Source organism: Channa argus, chromosome 8 (assembly GCF_033026475.1).
Source record: "Channa argus isolate prfri chromosome 8, Channa argus male v1.0, whole genome shotgun sequence".
Lineage (NCBI taxonomy): Eukaryota > Metazoa > Chordata > Actinopteri > Anabantiformes > Channidae > Channa > Channa argus.
In genome coordinates, this window is record NC_090204.1 from 13,609,503 (window position 1) to 13,626,198 (window position 16,696).

The following is a 16,696-nucleotide window of genomic DNA, read 5'->3' on the forward strand; positions in this document are numbered from 1 at the left end:
GCTTTTGCTTATAACAAACATACAGTAGTGGGTCTACTTGCTTGGTTGTCAAGTTAAATGGACTGATTACTCTTACTAATGTCAAAAGGTTTAACTGAAATCAGCATAAAACATACAGAAAACAAAATACCTCGATATTTTCACTCAATTGAATCTTCTTTTAGTATGTACTTACTTGGCAACACTGCTCTGCACACTAGAAAGTCTTATGATCCCACGTTGCAAAGTCATGTGACCACACACTCAACTTCCTAAATGGGGACTGACCATCTTTATTAGGGACATAGATAAGGAGCAAACGGCACACAAACAGATAATAAATTATCACATTCACACATGTACATATTCATTTAATTAAATTGCGGCCTTTTGCACTTGCACAATTCTGCAGGGTGGCATCAAGATTGCAATTAGATTAATTATGCAGCACAACCGAAAATGGTGTGGTTGAGTTCTCAGATATCTTGTGGAGTTGTTATAGTTGTAATTGTTGGACTTGTTTACCTAAAAGTTAGACTAATGCACATTTCCATTATGTTGTTGAATCAATATTTAGTGAGATCCTAAATAGCATATGCTACATTATGAATATATTCATGTTTTACATTACCTGGTTGGTTAAAAATTTGGTTCTAATGCAGGTCAGTACACAATAACCTTTTAGTTCCTTCAAGATGATATGTTACTGTTTTCTAAAACATCTCTCCCTGTTTACATTGTTTGCATTTTGTGTGATTTTTGTCTCTCCAGGGTTCCAGGTTGGTGTGGTGAGAGAGCAACCTAACTGTGTGGGGGAGGACTGCCTGGGGCATTGTGTCCCTGGCTCTCAAGGTAAATACAAATGTTTATCAGTGTAAATCTGCTGGGCTGCTGAGAATATACCACTAAGAAGAATGAATGTTTTCTATTGACAGAATTGCAGAAATCTATGAAATGCTCATGTGCCACAGATTTAGTGGGGCTGAGTAGGATATCTAAGAATCTGCCCAGAAATGTCACCTGACTGACCATGAACTAGACAAGGTTCTCAGTCATCCAGGTTTGGTAATCTTGAGGTTGAGTCATTTCAACTGGACTTCTGGAGGTTTCTTCCGTTAAAGGGAGTTTTTCCTCTGCACTGTTGCCTGGGGTGTACTCAAGGGGGATTTCTTGGTTTTCCTCTACATATTTGTATTGTCTTGACTTTATTATGTAAAGTTCGTAGAGATGACTTTGTTGTGAATTGGCGCTATGTAAATAAACCTAAATTGAATCGAACTTCTTTCTTAACATGACTCAACCTCCACATGCAGTAGACAGTTTACATGTCTCATGTGGCTGTATGACCATTGTCAGTCTCATTATCCACAGAAGTCTTTCAAATGCCACATAATCAAACTGGGACTCCCCCTGACCTTGAGAAATAGTGATTCACTCTGGGAAGTAACTGAGGTAGCACCTAATACTGTATTTCAACTTGTGTTGTAAAGCAGCACAGTATTGGGTTGACAGTTTTTCATTTCTTTTATAGTCCTCCAAGCAATACTGTGTATTATATCATCCACACTTGTTTGTTACAGTTGTAAATTTAGTTGTTTGTAACACAGTTGTTTTTAACAGAAGACAGCATCATTTTATTCCCACTCTGCTATACAATGCCATATAGTTTCCTATTTCAATATGCAAATGATGCACGTGGTTTTGAGACAGTCCCCCATGTCTTGCACAAGTTTCTCTAAAGGATAACTTAATGTCTACAAACTCAGTTAACGTGTAAAATATTTTAGTTCTAAACGGGGCTAACATGTCAGCCTCTAAGCTTTGACTAACCTGTAATTATGCAACCCTTTACACTTTTCACTTTAGGTTTTCATTGTCTTTTAATTGAAGAAATCATTCTAACATTATAAAAACAGTCTAAATTTTCAATAGAACACATAAGCTTGGTATTTTTAAATTCTTTTTGTGTGCTATTTATATTGGTGTGTAACCCTAACCCTGTAACACGACAACAGTCTTGTAAAAGTGTGTATCCATGATGCCCTGGAGTTGGCATTTCCAGTCATGGCAGAGATTGGGCAGGGAGTGTTCTTGTTGCACTGCACTGGCCAGGGGGCTGCTATTGTAAAATACTAGGAAGGGTTTGGTCCAAAGCAAAATATCCCGCTGTATGCCAGAGAATGTCTACTCGAGTGTAGCTAGCAGATAAGATCTGAGTGTGGGGTGGTGGAAACAAATGCAGGGTGGCCCTAGACAGACCTTGCCCTGACAAACCATGGCAGCACTTCTCAGCAATACTTGTAATCAGAGTGCTTTACCTGGCCCTGTTTTTTTTTTTATTTTTTATTTTTTTTTGGCATCTCTGAATTGTTACCTGCCTCTAAAGGGTTTCACACAAAAGACATGGTCACAGCAATGTACACAGGCAGCTCTTTTAATACCCTCTGGATAAGTTCCATAAAGAAAATTGGTCCTCATTTCCTTCAATATTCAAAGTGCTCTATCACCCCCCAACACGCCATATGCCAACCTCTAAGTGAGATCAGTGCCATGTTTGGCTGTAATCAGGATAAGATCTGCATAAGATTTTAGAAAACTGTGTCATTGAATGATTGTCTAAGGTTTGTCTGAAGTCATGGTAATTGTGTCACTAGAACGTTTATTTTGCATACTGACTAACAGATTGCCTGGTACAAGGGACTTTGCTATGTGCAGATATCAGAAAATATACAAAAACGGATTTCTAGTTTGTTTGGCAATATCTAAACTTTCAAGCATTTACTTAATGCTTGACAAGTGTTTGTTTCTAATTTTGATAGAGGTGCCAAAGGCTAAGTTAGGGAGCTATAATGCTGTTTATTAAGTCTTTGTGTATAGTACAGTGATGTGCCAGGTGTAGTAGACAGCACGGTGACTTAACAGAACTGATGGTATGGTGTACAGTAGTGGTGTGAGTGCTAACAAGCAACATTGCTGTCACAAAACCCTGTATTTGCTCAACCATGAGATGAAGTATGAGGATTAAAGCACATCTAAAGTGTAAACAATATGGATTTCCCTCTTTTATTTTTGGCATGATCTGAATTTGCAAGATAACGTTTCTTTACCAGTATTTCTGCCTGCTCCCATGTCACTCAGTAGCATTTTTAACATCTTTGCAGGACATGATGGGATGCCACAGTCTAGTCTTAAATGATCTGTCTAAGTAACTGATTACCAATGCCTGACCTTGAAGCCAGGAGTTTGTTGGCCTCTTTCACAATGCTTACTTACAGTTTGACTTACACACACATTTAGCTTAACCGTTTTTCTCTGATTAAGTGCAATGCACTATCCATAAAGTAGCAAAGTCATCTGTTGGAGCTCAGGTCTACTCTTAGCTCTTAGTTTGTCTGCAGCCTAACTATCAATTCCCCAAACAGTTCATTTTGACACAGGTGCCTGTTTCTGTTAATATCAGTGTGAATTTACGTACATACAAATTGACAGTTTGCCTTCCTTGGCAGCTGGCTGGTCCTCAGGGACAATTGAGAGGAGGAAAGAGGGATGAGCTTGATATTGGGTAACACATTTGATGAGTCAGTGTGTCTGCATGAAGCTGTGCTGACGCTCTTAAGAGATAATCTCAGGGGTTCTTAGACAGCTGCTTGACCTCAAAAGAGGTGTGCATTCTTGTAGTTGGAGTGTAGCCTGGGTGTGCCAATGAGCTGCTGACCTGCTTACCTTCCTGTAAAACCCTGCCTGTGTTTTGTACGTTATACTCTATCCTGCCTAGAAACATTTCAAAAATGCTCAAAAAGTACACTTGGAAATAATATACTTGTAAGGCAAGTGAGTGAGTCTTTGCTGCAATAAAAATAAGAATCACTGTCACATATGAAATCAATCTATTGAGTTAGTGGATTAGTGGATTCTTTAATTGCACCAGTATTTCACATATGTTGGAAAATCAACATTGTTAATAAAAATCTGACATTCTGCATTTATTTGTCCAAGGTTGGTAATAGCAATGGGGTGCTTTAAGCATTGTGCTGTTCCGTCTGAGAAGTTGCCCTGGTTGCTTAACATAATGCAGCAAAGCAGTACAGGTACTTTCAGCTTTGTGAAAAAGGGAAAGATGTGTTGTGGTCGGACTGGTAAATGAGATTTCAGGGGTTAGCAGGGCCACCTAAGTAGTCTCTTTGTGTCTTTACCATCACTGTAGGACTAGATTTTGATACCAGATTACATGGTAATTGGCTGCACAGTAATGGCTTCCAATCATTCCATTCCCAATATTGAGTTATATTGAGTGATAAAATATTTAGCCATAAAACCGTATAAAATTGAAACAGTAAAGTGTGGTTCTGGGCTTTCCCTTGTTCAGGCTTTTTTAACACTATTATGTAATTGAAGAACATCATAAAAATACATTAATAAGTACACAACCTTTTCTAAACAATACTCTTAAGCATCTTCTATGCCTGGAGTGTCTGACCCTCTGGTGCCAAGCAACAGTTTTGTTACACTGGTTGGAAATTTTTGAAATCTAAAATGTTTTTTATTCCACACTGTTCACCCTGACGGCTTGTCTGTTGCGTTTACAGTGACTAAGGAGCAGACTTGGCAAACTGTTCTGCAGCATGGAGAAGGAAGACATGAAGGTCCTCCACAAAGGGGAGGAGGAAGAAATGGTATACCCTAATTTCATTTACCATCAGTTCCAACACTTAATGTTTTAGCTATTTACCAGAATGCACTATGTCCTATTCTTTTCATAATTTAGGAGCTTCAGGGCTACCGTCTATGTCGTTGGCGGCTGGCCCTAGTGGGCCTCGGGGTGCTGTGTACAGGGGGCTTCCTCCTCCTGCTGCTCTATTGGATGCCAGAGTGGTGTGTCAAATCCACCTGCACCCGTACCACAGCCCGTGATGCTGAAGTGGTGTTGCTACGCTCCACAGTAGGTCGCAAGTAGCTCTGCAGTTATTTCACATAAAAAAACAGAAATATACCATCACAAAATAACAATAGCATGAGTGAGCAATATCCTCTTGTCACGATCTTTAGTGCTAAGTAAACAGAACCAGTAATATAAATAACAAGATGGGAAATCATTAAATACTAATCAAAATAAAAGAATTAGGTTCAAAATAGATTATGAATGAAAATTTTCAATTACAGCAGTATCTGTTCTTCATATTTTCCTTCCTTTTCAGAAGTTTGTAAACCCAAAATGTCTTCTGGCTCAGCCTTTCATTCAGTTTGATTTGTTTGTAAGATTGTGTGGGATGCCAATGTTACAGCCTATTTGCAAAACCCTCATCACACAGCTGAAACTTCAATATATAACAAAATTCTTATCATGGGGAGGACCTGTCACAATAAATCCTGGAGAATCTGATGTGGCATAGCCCTACTTAAATTAAAGTTACATTACATTAAGGTATTATTTTTTAATAAAAAATGCCAAAGGTTTGACGTTCTTCACAGAAGTAGGAATAAACATAACTATCATGTCTACTTCTGGGTTCGTGGTATGTTTCTCTGTCTACTTACCTTAATTTCTGTGTTGGTGTATCGTTTTGTGTTCATGTGTCTAGTTTCATCCATGACCATCTTTATACTAATCTACAGTATATGTTTGTTTGTGTTTGTGCATTGAATATACATGTCCTCACTTTTTCTCTGTAAAGAATTTACTATGGTTCATGTTGAGGCTTGGTAGATGCACATGTGGTTTGTAGGTAAGTGTAGGTTTAGGATTGTGTAGAGTTACTAAGTGTGTGAAATAAAGCATGAAACAAATCAAGAATAGGCAGCATTACAAAGTGTTGCATGAATTGTTGTCAGTTGACTCCTAATGTACATTTAACACATTAACGTTTAGTGTAGTGTAGAAGTGAGAGAAGGGTTTTAGAATTTAAATGTTCTGAAAACACGACAAATCATGGCAGCAGTCTGCTTACAGGCCAACAACAGACTGAGGACATGTTTAATCTCATCCAAGATTAGGAACCCCCTCTCTCTCTACACAAATGTCCTGGTAAACCATTGTTTTATAAATGCATCAATAACCCCAAAGCAACGAACAAAAAACAGACTACAAAGAAAATAGCCATTTCATCATGGTTGAGGGATCTTCCCTGGTCCATGATAATGGTAGATCCCTACTACTGTTCTGAATTCAATAGTGAGTTACTGCAGATATTAGTTAGCTACAAATCAAACACCTTTTGACATCTTCCTGTGACGAAATGCACGTAAATATTATCAAAAATAAAACAACAAGGAACTGCTTTAAAGCCCTAGTCTTACAGTATTTTACTACAGACCTATCATTGAAATGCCTGTTTATACCTCTTCTCAGTGACAAAGCACTCACTGTAACATTCAGGTTAAAACAAGTTGTTAGGGCAAGTTATTAAAGAGTAATTAAGGTCCTCCAAAGTTCAGTAGTTTGATTTGTGTATTAACTAGGATGAATTCCGGCGCTGGTTCCTGGCTAGGGTGCGAGTGATGCTGGCCCCAGGGAGCAACCCCTTCCACAGCCTGGACACCCAGACCACCTCCCCTTCCTCTCCCTCCCGCTCCTTCCCCTCCTCTGCCTCCCCCCCTTTGGCCAACGGACACACCCCCCACCCTTCCGATGGTAGCCCTGCTCAGGAGCTCCTCAGAAAATATGCCGACTACCAGCCCACACAGGTAGACACTCATGTTCACACACAAACACATACATACATACATATATACATGCATAAATACTTTACAAACATGTGATTTCTTCCACTGATCCAAATATTCAAATTTATGTTATTTGCTTTATGTATACCATAGTGCATTTTTTAAAACTGTTTTGTAAAACCTTATTTACTTTGTATCCCACAGATACGCTATTTTACCTTCCATAGCACAAAGTATTATTGGAAAGATGATGTGCAGAACTTTGAAGTTTTAACGTAAGCATTCTTTGAATATCTATAGAAATTGTATTTTTTGTTTATACCAGTTTGCAGGCACTTGCACTCCAGGAATATTGTCTTTCAGTAGGTTAAATTGGCTAAGGGTTTTATTTGGTAGTAGCCATTTATCTAACTCATAACAATTGTAAACTAAATGTGCAAAACAAGCACTCATGCTAACAATTGAATTAAAGTTTTGCCTTGAATTTCTGGCACATAAGTTTCAATTTTGTCTAGTGCTTTAAATGTTTTTCCTCCTCCAGTGGCTTGGGTGATCTGCAGATTAGCTGCTATACCCTTCATTCGGAGCACAGTGCAGGCCTAACCAGGGATCAGCAGCAGTACAGGTAACATCTTATCTGTCGAAAAAAAATTGTTCATACAGCCAGATCATTGTGTTGTGCAAGGACAAGAAGCTTCAGCTTTTTGTTCTGAAAAAATTGCTTTCCATCATGATTTTGTGAGACCCGATGTCATCAGTCACTCCTCAGAATTAGGTGAGATAGTGTGACAATAAATAAGATTCCTACTCCAGAGAGCCCAGATGATTTCACTAATTAAAAACACTTGAGCAAAAGTCAGGGTCTAATTCTGTAATACATTCATGAAATCATGTGCTTACATTGCTTACAAACAAATACTAGCCTTCCCTTCAAATGCTACATTTTGATGTATTTCTAACATATACTATGTGTGTGTTTAGATCTAAATATCCAATTTACAACAATATAAACTTATTGATGTTTTTCAACACTTGTTAGGAGACTGTTCTTCGGAGTGAACGAAATAGCGGTGAAAGTGCCTTCTGTTTTCAAGCTGCTTATCAAAGAGGTAGGGCACCAGTTTAAGTTAACATGGCATGTTCTTTAACCTGAAGTTTGAATTTTCATTGAAGGAAGACACAATGTCAACTTGTTCGCTAATCTTGCATTTTTTGCATGGATATTGGCACAATTTAAAGTTTTGTATGCCAAATATGCCACTCATGCTGTGTGTTCTGTAGAAAGGGCACAAAGAAGACAGATGAGTGTTTGCTTTTCCTCATTTTGTCAGTGCATTAGGCGCTTAAAGTACCGGTAGATCTAGTGTAACAATGCAAACAACTACTGGTTTGCTTAATTTTCTTAAAACGCCTGTGTTCCTCCATACTGCCTGTCACTCTTTTGTCACATACAATACATTTTCTGCCTGAGGTGATCTTTTATGAACTAGCAGATGTAATGAAACTTCCACTTTTGTGTAGACCTCTTAAGAAAAAAACGGTTTGCATGCTTATTACATTTCCATTCACAGCAACATAGTACTTTGGGTCACAATTAGCTTATAAACAACTTTTCTAAGATAACATAATCCCACACGGCAACAAACGAAAAAACAGACTGTAAAAAAAAAAAAAAAAAAAAAATAGCCATTTCATCATGGTTGAGGGATCTTCCCTGGTCCATGATAGTGGTAGATCCCTACTACTGTTCTGAATTCAATAGTGAATTACTGCTGATATTAGTTAGCTACAAATCTTTAAATATATAATGCCTTTTGACATCTTCCTGTGATGAAATGCACATAAATAATATCAACAACAAAACAACAAGGAACTGCTTTAAAGCCCTAGTCTTACAGTATTTTACTACAGACCTATCATTGAAATGCCTGTTTTACCTCTTCTCAGTGACAAAGCACTCACTGTAACATTCAGGTTAAAACAAGTTGTTAGGGCAAGTTATTAAAGAGTAATTAAGGTCCTCCAAAGTTCAGTAGTTTGATTTGTTTATTTGCCTAACTAGGATGAATTCCAGCGCTGGTTCCTGGCTAGGGTGCGAGCAACCCCAGATGTAGTGAAACTTCCAGTTTTGTGCAGAGCTGTTAAGAAAAAAAAAAACAGTTACGAAACATGCTTATTACATTTCCATTCACAGCAACATAGTAGTTTGGGTCACACTTAGCTTTTAAGCAACTTTTCTAACATAACATAATCCCATGGGGGTATGGTTTCTGTCTCATCCTGCAGGTCCTCAATCCTTTCTACATCTTCCAGCTCTTCAGTGTGATCCTGTGGAGTGCCGATGAGTATTACTACTATGCTGTGGCCATTGTTTTCATGTCAGTCATATCCATAGCTACCTCTCTTTACACCATTAAAAAGGTGAGCTCCGCTTACAGTTAAGAGACTGTAAAAATGTAAAGCTGTATATTAGACCTCATATTTACTGCTGCGTTAGGTTTTTATTATGCCTGATGATATGTGTTTATTAACCTTGTGATTTAAAACAAATTATAAACATTAGTACCAAACAGAATTATGGACATACTTTAAAAAGAGACAAAGCTTATATCCTGTTGCATGCCATAGAATTAGTAATGTTACAGTTCCAGGTTGTGTCCAGGTCTAAGCCATGTCAGACACACTCACTGCCCTACTTGTGTGTAATCCAGGTTTCTTAGGCAAGCATAAAGGCTCATCTGCACACAGTCTTGTGCTCCTGGCTTTAAATCTGACAGACCAAGATGAAAACATCCTTGCAGTCACACAGGTGGTCATCGGAATCTAATTTTTCATCGTTTTCTTCTTTTTTCTTTGTTTTCTTTCTCCAGCAATACATCATGCTTCATGATATGGTGGCAGCTCACAGTATTGTCCGTGTGTCTGTATGCCGAGCCAACAACGGTTTGTCATTTTATTTGTTTTTGTGTCTGTGTTTTTGTACATGTAGAGTCTTTTAAGTTGTAGCACAGAGTGTGTATTTTAGTATTCAATCTTTCTGAGAGTGATTTCCAAACCAAACTTAACTGTGGACATTCTTCTGTTTCTGTGCCTGGCTAGACTCAGTTACATAGTCATTCTGCTTTGGCTGTGAACCAAATGGCTGCTATGCTGGGACACTGTAGACTGAGAGAGAAAGTGTGTGTATATGTCTGTGTTTGTGCATGTGTATTTAAAATAACTCTTAAATGGTGTAGCACATGTATGTCTGCATGTCTCAGTAAAATATTTTTTGCAAAAATTATATAAACACTTAAACTCTTGTCAGGTGTCTAATCAATTGTAACCAGTTGAAGTTAATTTCTTGTGTCAGCCAAAATCAACTTATGTTTATAGTTATTGTTGCTGTGGAAGTGTGATCTCTGCTTAGCTAGTTCCTTATACATTCATTTATCGCACCACTGGCCCCTGCTTGCGATACCTCACCTTTTCCCCTCCTTACTAAAAGGGCCTGAGTAATAGAAAATGTGCTAGAGAAGACTCAAGGGCTTTGCCACACAAAATATCTCCTTTCTCATCCCTACCCACGTTCCCTCTCCATTGTCTGCTATTGATGGCAAACTTGCACTCCCTTTCTCTATGTTCCACACTCATTATTTTCCGTCTTCTCTTTTATCACCTACATTGCTCTATGCACTCATTTACTGTTTTTGTTATTCCATTGCTACCCCCTTTCTTGCAGATATTGAAGAGATTTTGTCTACTGATCTGGTGCCCGGTGATGTGTTGATCATCCCTAGCAATGGGACAATTATGCCCTGTGATGCCGTGCTGGTCAGCGGCACCTGTATTGTCAATGAAAGCATGCTCACAGGTTAGAAGAATTATCCAACACTTCAAGTCTGATTACTACAAAAAAGGATCCTAACCAGTCCTAACCCCCCGGTTTTCAGGTGAAAGTGTTCCTGTGACAAAGACCAACCTCCCAAACCCAGGGGAGAGGAGGGACGAGGGTGACAGTGCCTACAACACTGAAGAGCATAAGAGACACACTCTCTTTTGTGGCACCAATGTTATTCAAACTCGCTTCTACACAGGAGAACTGGTTAAGGCTGTGGTGGTCCGCACAGGTGGGTCCTTGTGTCTGAAAACTGAAAACTACAATAAAAGTGTTAATATTTAATTGTTGCGTTAGTACGCATTTACTACGTCAGCACTGTTAATCATTTGCATAGGAACTGTAGTTCTACAACAGTTTATTAAGTAGTAGTTAAGTTTGACAGAGAGGCACAACTTACTTTGTTGGGGAAAGGTGTCTCTGATGTAAACCTGTTTCACATATGCTCTATCATAGTCATCAGTCACTCCTCAGAATTAGGTGAGATAGTGTGACAATAAATAAGATTCCTACTCCAGAGAGCCCAGATGATTTCACTAATTAAAAACACTTGAGCAAAAGTCGGGGTCTAATTCTGTAATACATTCATGAAATCATTTGCTAACATTGCTTACAAACAAATACTAGCCTTCCCTTCAAATGCTACATTTTGATGTATTTCTAACATATAAATCTGAAAACTACAATAAAAGTGTTAATATTTAATTGTTGCGTTAGTACGCGTTTACTACGTCAGCAATGTTAATCATTTGCATAGGAACTGTGGTTCTACAACAGTTTATTAAGTAGTAGTTAAGTTTGACAGAGAGGCACAACTTACTTTGTTGGGGAAAGGTGTCTCTGATGTAAACCTGTTTCACATATGCTCTATCATAGAGTGACTTGTACAACTGAAATACAATGCTTTGCTGCAGACAAACATTATGAGGATAACAATAGGACTCTTAACTTTCAGGCTTTCCATTCAGGCAACCAAGCTTGTATCACATCCTCCATTAAATTTGTCTTATGTCTGGCTCAAGATTTGAGCCATTTTCAGCAGACATCCGTCACATTAAAATCTTTGTTTATTAATAATAGTTTAGAGTCTTAAGCCCCTGTCTGAAAGTAGATATCATGTAAAATGAAATACTGAACAGCTTTTCATTTCTACTCAGGTTTCAGCACAGCTAAAGGCCAGTTGGTTCGCTCCATCCTTTATCCCAAACCGACCGACTTCAAGCTGTATCGTGATGCCTACCTCTTCCTGTTGTGTCTGGTGGCTGTGGCTGGAATCGGCTTTGTATACTCCATTGTCCTCAGCGTCATGAACAACGTAATGCACGAGCTGAAAGCAGATTAAACAACTGCACTGTTATGAATTTGAGTTACACAGGTTCAAAGTTCTGACTGTAAAAGGGGATGAAAATAAGAGAGCAGCTGTCAGAAACCAAATCTTTTACGGTCCTATGGAACCTAAGAAATGGTCCTAAGAAATACATTTGCAGTTAACTGATCTTAGGCAACACCTTGCTTGACACAATTGACAATTGCACACAATTGGATCTCGAAGCTGCCCAGTTTAATCAGCTGACCAACTCAGTGTGGCATCAGTTTCATAGATTGTTGCCCACTACCCACTAGGGGGCACAATAACTTTTTCTTGCTTTGCTTTGTTCATTTTCCTAACATGTCAGCAAAGGTTTGTTCGACCATTAAACTGATAAATGTTAGTATAATATTATCTATTTATCATGTAGAGAAAGAGACAGAGCTTAATCACTGATTAGTGTTTAAGCTCTAGTTTGCATCTCTAGTTCCCGAGAACAAAATCTGGATATTTAACTTTGGGCATGCGCTGATACACTCGGCATAAATGAACATGTGGCAAGTTTTACAATTTTTAAAAAAAAATTTATTTCCAAAAACACGATCACTTAAAACAACACGCTTAGTTCAATATTATTTGATAGAAAGTAAATTTGGTGAATTCTCCAAAAATGTACATTGTTTCACAATTTTGACATGAAACTGTGAACTGCTCATTTGATATCAGTGGGTTTCTACAGCTATTGCTCTACCACTTATTTGTCTCTTAAACCAGGATTGCCCGTTTATTTAATGCATGAAAATTAACCCTAAATCCCTGCCGTTTTTTTCACTGATGAGGTGGCAATGTAAGACAAACAGATTTTCAGATGGGCAAAACTCTCAGTGTTTTCCTTTTTGCGTCTCCAGGTGCCAGCCAAGACTATCGTTATAGAGTCACTGGACATCATCACTATCACTGTGCCACCGGCCCTCCCGGCTGCCATGACAGCTGGCATTGTGTATGCCCAGCGACGCCTCAAAAACATTGGCATTTTCTGTATAAGCCCACAGAGGATCAATATCTGTGGGCAAATTAATCTGGTCTGCTTTGACAAGGTTAGTTTTAAGGTTCCATTGTCCAATAAGCCATTGCACCTAAAGATTTCTTTATATATAAGTTCAGAAGTTGTCTTTTTATGTGAACATGTAACTGTTGCCCAAAAAAATTGTCCCATTTCTTTTGTTGTACTTATAGACTGGAACTCTGACAGAAGATGGATTAGACATGTGGGGAGTTCAGAGAGTTGAAAATGCAAGGTAGGCTCACCTGTACTCTAATTAAGCAGTTGCAAAACTAGTATGGTGTTTCAGCCGCATCCCAGAGAATCCTTGGATATCTCGAGGTTTTTGAAATACATTTGAAATATTTACATAATGTTCTTGCAGTTAGTCTATTTTGCCTAAGTTTGTTAGAGCAGTCATTTAAATCAGCTGTAAATAGTGGTCATGTATTGTTTAAGTCAAACTTGCCATCTTTCTACACCTCTTTCTTGCTCTTCTTCTACAGTTTCCACCTCTCAGAAAGCTTTGCCTACAAGGAGAATCTTGTCAAGTCCCAGTTTGTGGCTTGTATGGCCACGTGCCATTCTCTCACAAAAATAGATGGCCAGCTGTCTGGAGATCCACTGGATCTCAAAATGTTTGAGGCTACAGGCTGGGTAAGTTGTTCTTTATCATTTCCTATTCTTGTGTAATTAGTCAACTGACACTTGAAAAGTGATAAGGGACCAGAAGTCTACCAATCCATTTAATGTAAAGGCTACTGTTGTGTGTCAGAAAAATGGGGATTTAATAAATGTTTATTTTGTCTAATATATATTTACTCATTCTTCAGTTCAGAATCGGTGTTCATTGTTGCTCGGATACTTATTTATTTAAACCTGTGCTTGCCCAGATCCTAGAGGAAGCCACAGAAGAGGAAACTTCTCTCCATAACCGTATTATGCCCACTGTGGTTCGACCCCCAAAGCAGCTCTTGCCCCCAGAGCCTGCTGTATCACCAGAACAGGACATGGTGCGTATGATAACTCAAGTATGTGATCACAGGGAAATGTCTACAAATCACATAAATACCAGGCACAATATATAGCGCATTCAGAAAGTACTTAGACTGCCTTCACTTTTTTAAGTTTATGTTGCAGCATCATACTATAATTCATTTTTATTTATTTTTTTTAATAAAAAAGCTGGAAAAAAGTCTTGAAATATCACATTAGCCTAGTATGTCGACAACAATATTAGTTTTTCCTTTTTAATAAATTTACAGACATCCTAAATTCTGTTTTAAACTTGGCAGTACAGGGTATTAAGTGTAGAATAATGTGAAAAAAATACTTAAGAGAAACAATTTTGGTATTGATTTTTAAGGGTTTAGTCGTTTTTACATTAGATTTCCTCACTAATTTGTTTCTTGTTGCTCTTTTTGTCATTTTAGGAACTCTTTGAGCTCTCGGTAAGCAGCATGCGCCTTTTTTGAAATTGTAGATATCCGATTTAATTTGTTTACCTCAGAAATAACTTCGGATCACATTTAAAACCGCTGAAGTACTTAAGATACTTCTGATGTCAATGAAGTGTACTTTTCAAATGTACTTTTACATTTATTGTTCACTATATGCAAAATTGTAGATGATTGTATGTGTTTGTTTGTTTTTCAAGCAGTTATTTAGGTTATAGCACTATTATAGTAACATTTTGGTTTTGGTTGTCATCTCCTCTTTGAGATAAATACTAGGTTATTTTGTGTGTGTGTGTGTGTGTGTGTGTGTGTGTGTGTGTGTCTGTGTGTGTGCTCATGCACATGCGTGTGCAGTCAGCATATGAGATTGGTATCGTGCGCCAGTTTCCTTTTTCCTCAGCTCACCAGAGAATGACTGTGGTGGCTCGTCTGCTAGGAGAGAAACGTATGGATTCCTACATGAAAGGAGCGCCTGAAGTGGTGGCTAGTCTCTGCAAGAAAGAAACAGGTGAGATGTCTTATCATGTACCTGTTATTCTAGTGAATGGCACTAGAAAATACATTTTATTTTATTTTATATATCCGCCAAAATATGTACGGTTACCCAGTGACTACTTAAACATATAGTATATGAAACCTTAAAAATGAATTATTCCTTGAATTATTCACTTTCTTTTCAATATGCTTTAAAGTTGTCATATTCTAGGTAGTTTCTGAACTTTCACTTCAGTATGAAGCCGCAGAAGTTTATGTCTTTGCATTTGATCCTTGCTGCCAATATTTATCTTCCCACTGTCTCCCTGTGTCTCTGCAGTACCACAAAATTTTGCTGAGGTTTTGGAAGGCTATACGAAGCAGGGTTTCAGGGTCATTGCTCTGGCTCACCGACGTCTTGAATCCAAAATCACCTGGCATAAAGTCCAGAACATTAACAGGTAACATTTACTGTTTGTGTTTAACCTAATAAACCTTTGCAGTGTACTGTACCTGAGGATGCTGCTCTATTTTAGCATCCTGAATCACACTAATCGACTGAGCAGGGCACAGTTAGATGTTATGTGTAATGAGGTACAACAAAACATTCATATTCTTAAGGGGTTGGAGTGATTGGAAGCCTTTTATACAGATACTCTTACTATTTTCCAATCAGTAATGAAGAATGTTATGCAGTAGAGTAGCTGTGCATAATACAGCTGTTTTAAATCTTAACTGAAAAGTGGTCACTTATGTGCTCATATCAGTCCATTTATTTAAACGTGGTATACAAAAAGGTTGTTGTCCTTGGCTCACTACAGCCTTCTGAAATAGTTTTTCAGGAATATCATCAATCCCACAAGTTACACTAAACAGTAAAAAAAAAAAAAAAAAAAAAAAGCACTTTGTCTCTAAAACTGCTAAATCAGAATTTGGGTTTTAAGCAGGCCTTAATGTCCAAACATTAAGGACTGTTCTGCAGCTACATTTCCATAAGGTTTGATTTGATGAATGTTTGTGCTTGTGATTAATGTTTCACTAGTGTGATGGTGTTCAATGTTTATGTGTTGTGATACAATGGGCCTTGGGACACAAGACAATTTTCAGAAGAATATTCTGACAAAGTGAAAATAAATACAAATTTTAAATAAAAAACAAATGTGTACAAATCTTCTTTCAACTAGGGATCACATAGAAACAAACATGGAGTTCTTGGGTCTTATAGTCATGCAGAACAAGCTGAAGGCAGAAACCCCTGGAGTGCTGCAGGACCTCCATAGAGCCAACATCCGCACGGTCATGGTTACTGGTGAGGATGTGCAATACACACATATACAGAACTTAAGCTACTATTTGCGTCATTGTAGTCGCTAATCATAAAATGAGATCGCAAAAACTCACACAAACATGCAAATAATAACTTGTATACGTACACGCCCAATGTTGACGTTTTTCTCTGTAGCTGGTTAAACCTCTTGAATTGTTATCACACAAGACAAGCAGCACAGTAAGTTTGATTTAATCCTTCTGGTATTCACTTAGCTCGACCTGTAATCTAAAATAATGCTATTTTTCGGTTGCCGACTGTAATTAGCACAAGCTAACAAACTAACTCCATTGTCCACCAGAGGATTTTCTTCTTTTATTACTATTATTATAATTTTATTTCTTTGCTTTGACTTATTCCTTTAAGGTTATTGCAGGCAAAGAAAATAATAATTCATGAGAGTTTTGTACTCTACATATAATCTACTAAATGCTATTTGAATCTCAGCCTTTCTCTAACCAGTTTTTTTTTGAAAATTCATTTTATTCCATCAGTCGAGACTCATTTCTTAGAGGGTACACTGTGGTAACAAATAGGCAATGGGCTTCAAGATCAATTTTCCATCAGTCAC

The 16,696-nt window shown here is 38.0% G+C and overlaps 1 protein-coding gene across 2 annotated transcripts in view; it reads left to right on the forward strand.

Annotated features, from left to right (window-relative positions):
* atp13a3 (ATPase 13A3) overlaps nucleotides 1–16,696 on the forward strand; it is a 38,669-nt gene that overhangs the window by 7,166 nt on the left and 14,807 nt on the right. Inside the window, exons 2-21 of one of the 2 annotated variants that reach the window (XM_067512092.1) lie at nucleotides 751–831; nucleotides 4,566–4,652; nucleotides 4,745–4,918; nucleotides 6,436–6,660; nucleotides 6,844–6,914; nucleotides 7,181–7,264; nucleotides 7,679–7,748; nucleotides 8,926–9,060; nucleotides 9,510–9,582; nucleotides 10,361–10,492; nucleotides 10,572–10,748; nucleotides 11,674–11,831; nucleotides 12,734–12,922; nucleotides 13,062–13,123; nucleotides 13,374–13,524; nucleotides 13,761–13,880; nucleotides 14,301–14,318; nucleotides 14,679–14,832; nucleotides 15,139–15,259; nucleotides 15,983–16,107. In XM_067512092.1, coding sequence (XP_067368193.1) covers nucleotides 4,602–4,652; nucleotides 4,745–4,918; nucleotides 6,436–6,660; nucleotides 6,844–6,914; nucleotides 7,181–7,264; nucleotides 7,679–7,748; nucleotides 8,926–9,060; nucleotides 9,510–9,582; nucleotides 10,361–10,492; nucleotides 10,572–10,748; nucleotides 11,674–11,831; nucleotides 12,734–12,922; nucleotides 13,062–13,123; nucleotides 13,374–13,524; nucleotides 13,761–13,880; nucleotides 14,301–14,318; nucleotides 14,679–14,832; nucleotides 15,139–15,259; nucleotides 15,983–16,107 — 2,290 coding nt within the window. In that variant the 5' untranslated portion in view covers nucleotides 751–831; nucleotides 4,566–4,601. The remainder of the gene's footprint in view (nucleotides 1–750; nucleotides 832–4,565; nucleotides 4,653–4,744; nucleotides 4,919–6,435; nucleotides 6,661–6,843; nucleotides 6,915–7,180; nucleotides 7,265–7,678; nucleotides 7,749–8,925; nucleotides 9,061–9,509; nucleotides 9,583–10,360; nucleotides 10,493–10,571; nucleotides 10,749–11,673; nucleotides 11,832–12,733; nucleotides 12,923–13,061; nucleotides 13,124–13,373; nucleotides 13,525–13,760; nucleotides 13,881–14,300; nucleotides 14,319–14,678; nucleotides 14,833–15,138; nucleotides 15,260–15,982; nucleotides 16,108–16,696) is intronic. The other variant, XM_067512093.1, reaches the window with a different exon arrangement.